At 41.8% G+C, this 11,342-nt stretch overlaps 1 protein-coding gene across 1 annotated transcript; it reads right to left on the minus strand.

The window, feature by feature from the left end:
* Window positions 1-4,429: 4,429 nt before the first annotated feature.
* Window positions 4,430-11,060, minus strand: LOC128680823 (uncharacterized). Its single transcript, XM_053764259.2, has 2 exons — window positions 10,363-11,060; window positions 4,430-9,657 (listed from the first exon to the last, which is right to left on the minus strand). Exons 1-2 carry the CDS (start codon window positions 10,665-10,667, stop codon window positions 5,448-5,450), a joined length of 4,515 nt encoding a protein of 1,504 aa, XP_053620234.1. The 5' UTR covers window positions 10,668-11,060; the 3' UTR covers window positions 4,430-5,447.
* Between the last annotated feature and the right edge of the window lie 282 nt (window positions 11,061-11,342).

Genomic DNA, 11,342 nt, shown 5'->3' on the forward strand with positions numbered 1-11,342 from the left:
ATTATGTTTTTACCCTGGCGAAGACAGACCGTTAGTATTATATATATTTTTATTGCAACATTAGCGCTGTGTCGAAAAATGCGCCGCATCTGAAGTCTTTTTGTACGCCCTTGTGAACGATGGATTACGATACAAAAAAAAAATACTATATAATAGATGTTGCCCGGGGCTTCGCTCCCGTGGGAATTTTGAGATAATATATAGCCTATAGCAATCTTGGCTAATGCCTTTCTTATGGTGAATGAATTTTTGAAATCGGTTCGGTAGTTTCGGAGATTACCCGCGTCAAACATACAAACTTACAAACGCTTACCTCTTTATAATAATGGTATAGTTTTATTATGAAAAATTTAAATTAAAAAGGCACAATATCCGCTAATGCCGATTTAAAATATAATATGATTAAAAATTTAACACTCCGTTTAACGCACATTCTTGACGATCTCGGTGGCGCGGTGGTAAAGTGCTTGCCTCTGAACCGAGAAGTCCCGGGTTCGATCCCCGGACGAGTCATGATGGAAAATGATCTTTTTCTGATTGGCCCGGGTCTTGGATGTTCATCTATATAATTATTGTATTTGTTATAAAATATAGTATCCTTGAGTTAGTATCTCATAACACAAGTCTAGAACTTACTTTGGGGCTAGCTCAATCTGTGTGATTTGTCAGAATATATTCTGTGATTATTACTACACTGTGACATAGAAAACTTGAAATAAGCTCTCTGGTCATTTAATTATCAGATATATTTATTAATCAGATATTGAATGAAATGGAAATGTATCTGACAAGACGAATATCGCCATCAAATTGCAATAGCAAAACTGAACAGTCTACCAAAGTGTGGTTTTCCACATGATCATCATCATGTCGAGTGTGTTATTGCTAACACTGGTGACAGATTTTATTCAAGTCGCCTAAAGGCGTCTAACATGACTTTTACGACCACTTACCGCCATCTAGTGGCAGATAGTCGCATACACACTAGTGAACTAAACTGTCAACCAGTGTGCAGGTTTCCTCACGATATTATTGTTTCACTCAAAGCAAGTTGTGGTTTATGAAAACTACTATATGAGTCTATAGTGTATATTGGTATACAACTATATGAGTATATGACTTATGAGTATATGAGTCAGGACTATATGAGTCTAGAGAGTATATTGGTATACAAACTCATATGGCACGATTAAGATACGAACCTGAGACCTTTCGATCCACATGCGGGCTTCTTAGCCATTACAGCTTCGTGATGATTTCCTTATTATTTATGTACACATCATAACAGTGTAAAAATATATTTTTATATATTGTAAAGGTACTTCTACTTATTTCCATCACCGCTTCAAGTGAGCAGCCTATAAAACTTGAAAGTATTGCTATATAATACCTCAATTTAATAAGCAGCAGTTTAAATAAATATTTTTTTATTGAGTTATTAGATCAGCTGCTGAAGCTGCCTGTCTATTGCTCAATAAATAAATAAATAATTGTTTACCGAAGCAAGAAAGTAACGGATTTCAACGTGGGTGACACGTTAAGTCCTTGGCTGATGGCGTTAATCACACCAGTTAAGGTTCGTACTCTCTTCCGAGTGATACATAGTGCTTTCTGACACCTGCTTACAAGGATAATGAAGTAAGACTATTCCAGCATAAGGTTCTTTATCACAGCGGTGGCGGTAAAATGTCTTCAATATTGTCACTTGACGACGACATGTCGATATATTATCAAATATCCAAAGAATGCTATAAATTTGACAAAGACCAACATTTCAGTCCATCAAGCCAGTAAAATTGACCAGCTATGATGGAAGTCGGCATTCAGCTAGCAACAACTACATTTATAAGTTTTCTGTTTTTTTTTGAAGTATTTATTTAAAGAATAGGGAGTATTACTGCACATTTATCCCGCCAGAGTACAGCAGTTAGTATATGTTAGGTACACAAAAGTTTTGCCGCCTTTTGCTATGTCGATTAAAACGTTTATTTTAGAGTACTCTATTATGTAAGCATTCGTTTGTGAAAATATACAACAATCTAGCATATTCGGGTGCCGAAATATTGGGAAAAATCGTTTTCCATAAGATAAAAAACTTCGAATACTATGGGATACGCCTCATACTGTAAAATTTTCGAGCCAGTAAACGGTCGAAAAGAACACTTCACACGTGAAGACTTATTATAAAATACGGACTTCATACAGGTAAGACCTTCAGTCAAAATCAAATTTATATCAGTTTATGACCGCAGTTGACCAAATAATGCAGAACATAACCTAAAATAGTGTTATTATTTTCAGGATAATCCACTAAATCCTTCCTTTTTCCTTTAAACTCGCACCACGATTGCGTAGAAGGTATTTTTGGTCGTAAATTTGCAACAATATTGAAAATTGGCGTTTTTTGCCTCCATTTGCAATGTTTGTGTACCTTAGTTGTACCAGTAGCGTCTGCGCTGAGTTTTGCGTAATATGCCCTATTGTTTTTTATATGCTGACGTTTGTATTTATTTCAGCCAGATTACTTTTTTCTCAAGGGAACAATGGATTTTCATACAATATTTCCGCACGAATTTTTCCTTCGACTTCAATCATTTACTTTCACATTTAAATTAAAACATGTATTATTATTCTTTGTGAGCACGTGTCTTATAAAAGTATTTTAATACAAAAAAAAAAGCATCTCAAACGACAATGTTTATGTCTGAAAGAGTCAGAATTCTTTATTTCAAGTGAATTCTTTGGACACACAATTGAATGGCCGCAAAACGATTTTTTTTACTGATTAAAAAAAATGTTGCTTCAATTTTAAATGTATTTCTTAATTTAAATGTCTAGATTGATTTAAAATAAAACTTTTTGAATTTTTCGCACATGTCATCATCAATAAATATCATCAATACATGTAATAAAATTGAAGAAAGTTATAATTTGTACATTGGATTTTTTTTTTAATTTTTCATGGAATATACTTAGTTACTGATGTAGATGACGAAAATATAGTTTTGGAAATTTTCGTCTGTCTGAAGGCGCATCACTCGAAATCTACTGGACCGATTTGCTTGAAATTTTGTATATAGATACCTTATAGACCGGCAGGGCTAACATCTTAGATACATTTCATCCTGGTAAATAGTCAGGTTCCCGTAGGATCATTAAAAAACTAAATTAATATTTAACAAAACCCGACATGAAGAGTGGATTTTTTCAGTTCAAAATTGCGCAAGAGTTTAACAATGACTAATACCTATTATTATTTCATAATGGTTTTACCCGAACGAAGCCGGGTCGGGTCGCTAATACTATATAAATAAACATAACAAACTTTCACATTTATTGTTAATTTGATTATATTCGCTTTCAAAATCTCTTTGGATATACCAAATGATATAAGTATTATTTTGTCACTAACTAAACACAACATTAACCTCGAATAGTGAAAGTTTGCGAATCAAATTTAAGTGCGTAATAACTGGGATAACAACTATGTAAATATTATTTTCATTTTAGGTTTATGCATAGATTAAGTAAATGTTTAAGAATATATTAATACAAGTCATGCAAAATTTTAAACTTATAAAGAGATATTTAGAATTAGATTGCTGCCGCACCAGCTGAACGCGAAAAATATCCCCGTTCTCAGCTTTTCATAAAGTTAAGAAACAAAAATTAGATTTATACATATATTAAACGACAAATATTAAACGCGCGCACACCTTTTTATTTCTTAACAACTACCGAACCGTTTTCAAAAATTCTTTCACCATTAGAAAAGTATATTATCCAAGATTGCTATAGGCTATATTTATATATTATTTACTATATTTAACATCTAGTAAAAAAAACAAATCTTAATGATTTGAACCCCACGAGGGGCCTGGCTTGTACTATACCGCCAATGATACCTAAACTAGGTAATAATACCCTTAACTCAAGGGCATTGTAATGACTTCATTATAGCTGTAACTAGCTTAATAAACGGGCGATATGGGCCATCAAAGGATCTACTTTAATTTGATAAACTATACGTGTAAATAGATACGAAATTTCAAGCTAATTAGAACTGTGAGGGGAACCGTATCAGCAATCTGAGAATACCATATGTGTCGCGTTATATTGGCTAAAATACCCGTATCTTTCTCGTCTTCGAATGCTTCATTTGGCTGCGATGCCACGATGCCAAAATCGAAATAAAAATCAAATCATTTATTCAGAAATTCCTTCCTTCTTCCTTCAGTGCCTTCCCAGGCACTTTTTCACGTCATATTCCAAATTAAAAGATGTTTACCAAAGCTACAAACTACTAGCAAGCAATGCCGAAAGAAACTCATTCAAACAGTGTTGGTCCCTATTATTATTATTATACCTATGCCCGGGGTTTAAGTAGGTATACTTAGAGTATACTGTTAGAAATGAAAGATTAGTGGACTTAGGTAGGTACAACAGCGTTTATTATCGTACAATGAGGAGCCTTGACACTTTACAATCACGGAACATTTATCTTAGCACACACGACTGTTACAAGACGAACGACGACACAGACTGACTTGAGAGCGGGCGCGGGAAGCGGGAACGCGTGATGCTATCAACGGACTATAGCGACTGCGAGCGCCAATCACGATCGAGGACCGCGAACATTACCAAATAAGGCGCGTTATTTGCGCGTGTCCCAGTATAGTAAAGCATACGCATTGCCGCCAGCCCACAGTATAAATTAATGCAGGGAACGACTTATGTATCGGTAACATCTCTCCCGCCGTGTGAACGCAGTAAACATATAGGCAGTATTCAGCTACCGATACATGTAATCCCGTTGATGACAAGTTAATACTTAAGTGGTCCTTACTTAGCTAACTGGTACAAGTTATAGCTCGGTGTACAAGGAAATATACAATAAATGCTAACATTTACAATGACGTACACAAAACATATTCCAATGAATACAATGACTTACACAGGAACATAATTCCAATGAATACAATGACTTACACAGGAACATAATTCCAATGAATACAATGACTTACACAGGAACATAATTCCAATAAATACAATGACTTACACAGGAACATAATTCCAATGAATACAATGACTTACACAGGAACATAATTCCAATGAATAAAATGATTTACACAGGAACATAATTCCAATGAATACAATGACTTACACAGGAACATAATTTCCAATGAATACAATGACGCGCTGTACCGTAATATAAGCTTATCGATTGTAAGGAATAATTTGAGTTACTATGTCGTGACAAGCCCACGACAAAACGCGTCATGTATACAACAACTATTACAGTTCAACAACTAGTATAGTTATAGGCAGATTAAACAAATTATGAATATAACTAATAAAGTTCAATGATAACTTGAATTATTACATTGAAGTTATAGACTAAATGAATTACAAATCTGACTTTTGGAGAATTATACAAACAACGCAGCTTAACATTCTACTGGCAATATAACTAAACGCTTAGTCGGGCGACGCATTAGGCCATTCTTAGTTTTGACGTCTACGACTCGTATTACTCCGTCCGCGCCTGGATAGACCTGCTCCACCCTTCCCTTCGGCCATACGTTTCGTGGTAACGTGGAGTCCACTATGACGACCACATCGCCTACTTTTACCGCCTCGCCGTGACCATGCGGCTCCCGCCGATGATGAAGGAGAGGTAGGACTTCCCGCACCCAGCGCTGCCAGAATAGATCAGCCAATCGTTGAGCAGCTTTCCAATGCGACCGTCCAAGCTCGTCTACCTTGGTAAATGCGCCCGGTAATGGAACCTTTGAAGGACCCCCTAATAGGAAGTGGTTAGGGGTTAAGGCGGTGTCGTCTTCCGGTGCGACCGACACGTGTGACAGTGGTCGAGAATTAATCGTATGTTCGACTTCCGTAAGTAGAGTGTGGAGGACGTCTTCGTGAGGGTGACGTTCGTGCAATGTAGCCGTCAGTGCGGTTTTAACTGAACGCACTAACCGTTCCCAAGCTCCGCCCATGAACGGTGCACCTGGAGGAATGTAGTGCCAGTTTATTTGTCGAATGTCCGCTTCTTGTTTCATAGAGGTTAGGGCTGCCTTTCGTAGTTCAGCATCAGCTCCGTGGAAGTTAGAACCATTGTCACTCCATACAGTGTCGGGGCAACCACGTCTAGCCATCATACGACGTAGTGCGAGCACAGCAGCATCAGCAGAGAGTGACGACGCTATTTCTAAATGAACTGCCCTTGTCGTCAAGCAGGTAAATAAGGCAACGTAGCGCTTCTCATGGTGTCTCGCTATGGTGACTGAAAGCGGCCCGAAATAATCCAATCCTGTTTGTGTGAATGGACGCTGATGATGGGTGAGGCGACACGGTGGCAGGTTCCCCGTCAGCGGTTCAGGAGGCGTGGCACGGCGCAGTCTGCAGGGCTGGCATCGTCTGATGACTGCTCTTACTGTGGGTCTAATGCGTAGCATCCAAAATCTTTGGCGTATCTCATTTGTAACGCATTCGACGCCGCTATGATGTAACTTTCGGTGGATCCAGTTTATATACAGTCGACTGTAGGCGTGGTCTCCGTCTAACACTGCTGGGGACAGAGTTTCCTCGTTGATATCAGTCGCGGCGGCAGTTCGAGAGCGTAACCTCATTACGCCATTTTGGTCCGTAGTCAAGGATAGATGTCGAAGGCGACTGTCAGTAGATAGTCTCCTCCCGCCGGTGATGTCACGTAGCTCCGACGAAAAGCAGTCTTCCTGAAGGGCGCGTGTCCATATGAGTTCAGCGCGGCGCGTGTAAAAGGCTGCGAGGGGCACGTAGGTGCGGGAGGCGCTAGCATTGCTGTGGTTGCGCTGTGGAGTCGTTCTTGCGATAGCGCGGGATGACCGGGGTTGGACACCTGTCCAGTCAGGGTCCTCAGATGGAGTGCAGCGAGTGCGTTTTCTACGCATGGCGGTGACGGTGTGGGTTTTGCAGCGATCGATGAATTGCAGTATGCGTGCGGTTGATCTGATTAGATGGATCCAGGATGAGAATCTCGACACATCGGGTAGGGCATCTTTGAGTTGCGGGCGAATGGTGGTCGCAGCCACACGTTCTTCGCCAGTTTCTGTGGAATGGAGCGGGTCCTTGTCGTGCGGCCAGAGTTTTTCTTCTTTGTATAGAAATTCCGGGCCTCGAAACCAACGATGTGCAGCTGTGAAGTCGGTCTGTACGCGACGAGTAGCGTCGTCGGCGACGTTGTCAGCTGTGGGCACCCATCTCCACTCCGAGGTCGTTGTGGTCTCTTCCAGTTCGGCCACGCGGTGCGCTACGAAGGGTTTGAATGAACGCGAGCCCGCGCGCAGCCACGACAACACGGTGCGCGAGTCAGTCCACAGCACGCGACGATCCGGGCGACGCGAGTGATGAAGCTCGACGGCGTGCGCCAGCCGACCACCCAGAACAGCTGCCTGTAATTCAAGTCTAGGTATAGAAACAATCTTAATGGGGGCCACACGTGCCTTTGCTGCCGCGAGCGAGACCTGTACCTCGCCTTTGTCGTTTACTGACCGCCAATAAGCCGCAGCGGCGTAGGCGACTTCGCTCGCGTCAACAAAAACGTGCAGCTCAAGTGTCTCTGCTGAACTAAATAATGGGTAACATCGGGGTAGTGCTACATCCTTTAAACCTTGTAAAGAAATTAACCAAGTCTGCCAAACTTGTTCTAATTTAAATGGTAAGGGGTCATCCCACCCAACGTTACTGCGCCAAGCCTCTTGTAATATTTGTTTGCCTTGGATGGTAATTGGCGTTACAAGGCCTAAAGGATCATAGAGAGACATAACTTCTTTCAACAATTGACGTTTAGTAATACTATTGTTGAAGGAAAATTTAGATAAATTAAAACCCAGGGTGTCGTCGGCTATTCGCCAAACGAGCCCCAATATTTTTTCTTCTTCGTTGATGTTGACATTAGGAGTCATGGGCTCTACTGCGAGACCGGCGATGGCGTTGCTGTCATTCGATGCCCACTTCTGCAGCACGAAGTTGCCTCGACGGTGTACAGCATCCACTGCCTGAGCCACACGGTTCGCCTCAGCCGCGGTGTCAAAACTCTGTAAATAGTCATCCATATAGTGATTGTTTATTATAGGATCTACAGCTTCGGGAAATTCTTCTTGATGTAACAGAGCATTATGGTTCTTCACATAGATTGCAGTGCTAGGTGACGAAGTGGCACCGAAGAGAAGAGATGTCATTCTGTACTCCATGGGTGCGTGGTCTGTCTCGTCACGCCATAGAAAACGTAAAGCGTCTCTATCGCTCACTCTTATTTTTATGCGGAGGAACATGTCCTTTATGTCAGCGGCTACTGCAACTGGTTTCTGTCTAAACCGCATAAGGACACCTAGTAAAGATTGTAACAGATCGGGGCCAGTTAATAAATAATCATTAAGGCAAACACCATCGGTACGTGCGGCTGCATCTTTAACTATACGAACTTTACCGGGTTTTGAGGGGTTCACTACCGGAAAATGAGGCAGATACCAGGTGTTGCCAACAGGGGGCGCTGTCGGGGCGAGTTCGGCGTATTTATTTTCAAACAGAGAATGCATTTGTTCTTTGTATTTCTGACTCAACGCTGGATTTTTCTTAAGTCGTTTTTCTACGCCCTGTAATCTACCGAGCACAGCCTGATAATTATTAGGGAAAGGCTTACCTTCTTCTTTCCATAGTAGACCTGTTTCATAGCCACCCTCGGTTAGCGCTTTGGTTGTTTTCTGCAATATTTGCAATGCGCGGATTTCAGGGTCAGCTTGAGGTCGGCGCGGCTCTACTCCCAATGACTCCAAATCGTAGTGCTCCTTTATTAATTGTTCAAGGGCTTCGTCTTTCGTATGTGCATGGCTGCAATGAAAACGCTCTTGCAGCATGTAGCCACCGCGACCGTAGGGACATACTCTTTTTTGTCCGTGTAACACCCAGCCGAGAGGTGTGTGCGACGCCACTGGCTGTTCTAGCTTACCACGTCGTACCTCAGATGCAATGAGCAGGGACCAATTGTCTTGTCCTATTAGTATAAGTGGTTCCGCTGTTGCATAGACAAGTTGGTCACTAATGTCTTGTAGATGTTCACAATGAGCTAGGGCTTCGGTTGGCACAGACTGGGGGGAAATGTTCAAACTATCTATGGTACGTGCCTCGATATTAATTTTATTATTTGTGTACTTACCTTTAATGGAGAACTTTACTCGCTGGGAGTTAACAGCGTCGATGTGCGCTCCTGCTATGGCCTCTATGACAAAAGGTGCTGCTGGCCCAGCGACACCAATCTTGTCTGCCAGACTTGATGTCAGCAATGTAATGGTGGACCCGTCATCTAATAAGGCATAAGTATCTATCTCACCATGTGGTCCCGATAATTGAACTGGTAAAACTTTGAGGTAGGTTTGCACCGAACGCAGTGCTCCCGCCGCTGCTGTAGTCGCGTTGCTACACGACTCGAAGACAGTCGCTTGACCTCCGGCTCTGTTGCTTTGCGTTCGCTGTCGTGGTGCCGCCACGCCGTTGTCACTCTTCATTGGCTGCGCTGCGTCGTCGTGCAGCAGCTTGTGGTGGTAGTACTCGCAGCCTTGCGCTTCGCACTTCTTCCCTTTGCATCTGTGATTCCATGTCCGTTTGCCAAGGCATCTAAAACATAATTTGTTTTTACGAGCTGCCTCCCACCTTTCTGAAGCGGTTATGGATATAAATTTAGGGCATGCTGGGGTATAATGGCTTGAGGCGTTGCATATAGGGCACATGTTGACTTTTGTGTTTGTGGTGCCACAGTGATGGCGCTTGCAGTCCTTTCGCTCTTCGACTATCTCACATTTGGCATGCCTAGAATTGAGATCAGCCTCTCTGTCTAAGAAACGAGCAATGACAAGCAGCCTAGGTTCAGATGCATCCGCCAAAGCCTCAAAATCATACCACCTATGTCGTAAAACTGTCGTTAATTTATCGCATACAATGTTAGTCATTTCTGGGTTATGTAAGTACTCGATTTTATTTAGTGCCTTTATAGTAGATATAATATTATTTACTTTAGAAGCAAAAATACAGACTTCCCTTGGACTGTCTAGCAACTTTGGTAAGTGGCGTAATTTTTCCAGTTCGTTTGTAACCAAAGCGTGTGGTCGGCCGAAACGTGCTTCTAGCCTTTCCACAATTTCTAGCGCTTCAATACCTCCTACAAATAAACCCTTTACCGATTCCAAAGCTACTCCCTTTAGGCACTTGCGAAGCCGGGCCTTATTTTCCGCCTCCGTAAAGGCGGACTGTGACTCGACAAATGCACTTTTAAAATATAACCAGTCACCAGTATTTCCATTAAAGTAAGGTAAGTCAGCATACCTGTGAGTCGCGGGTGCGGGGCGAACCCCGCGAACTACCTCTAATAAAGCCGCCGTTAGGTCTCTCAACGGCTGGCTGGTGTCGTTTGGCTGTGGTACTCCCGCCGTCGTGGTGGCGTGCGACCCATTGGACGCAGTTGTGACGGGAGCGACGGGTGCCGAAGTGCCACCGGGCGGCAGTGCTGCGGCCGTGTCGTGCAGCGTTTCATCTTGAGTGCCGCCGCTAGTGACTATAGGTCGGGGTGACTCCGTGATGGACGATGGCTCCTCGAGTGGTTCCCTCGCCGTGCTTCTTGTTCCCACCATTGTGATGAAACGAGTTCACTGGTAGGTATCCTGACTGAGGCACGCGGAACGCGACGCGGTTGCACTTTAATATTAACTGTCCGACTCGAATGGACCAGATGTTAGAAATGAAAGATTAGTGGACTTAGGTAGGTACAACAGCGTTTATTATCGTACAATGAGGAGCCTTGACACTTTACAATCACGGAACATTTATCTTAGCACACACGACTGTTACAAGACGAACGACGACACAGACTGACTTGAGAGCGGGCGCGGGAAGCGGGAACGCGTGATGCTATCAACGGACTATAGCGACTGCGAGCGCCAATCACGATCGAGGACCGCGAACATTACCAAATAAGGCGCGTTATTTGCGCGTGTCCCAGTATAGTAAAGCATACGCATTGCCGCCAGCCCACAGTATAAATTAATGCAGGGAACGACTTATGTATCGGTAACATATACAGCGGGAAGAGAATTTGTTTTATATATATATATATATATATATATATATATATATATATATATATATATATATATATATATATATATATATATATATATAATAATAATATATAATATAATAATAAAATAATAATAATAATAATGTATATAATATATTATACTATGTGTTAGAGATACAAATGTATGTAAAGATCATTCAGCGAAAAAAAAATTTTAACAAGATTTCTT

This window comes from Plodia interpunctella, chromosome 25 (genome assembly GCF_027563975.2).
Source record: "Plodia interpunctella isolate USDA-ARS_2022_Savannah chromosome 25, ilPloInte3.2, whole genome shotgun sequence".
Classification (NCBI taxonomy): Eukaryota; Metazoa; Arthropoda; class Insecta; order Lepidoptera; family Pyralidae; genus Plodia; species Plodia interpunctella.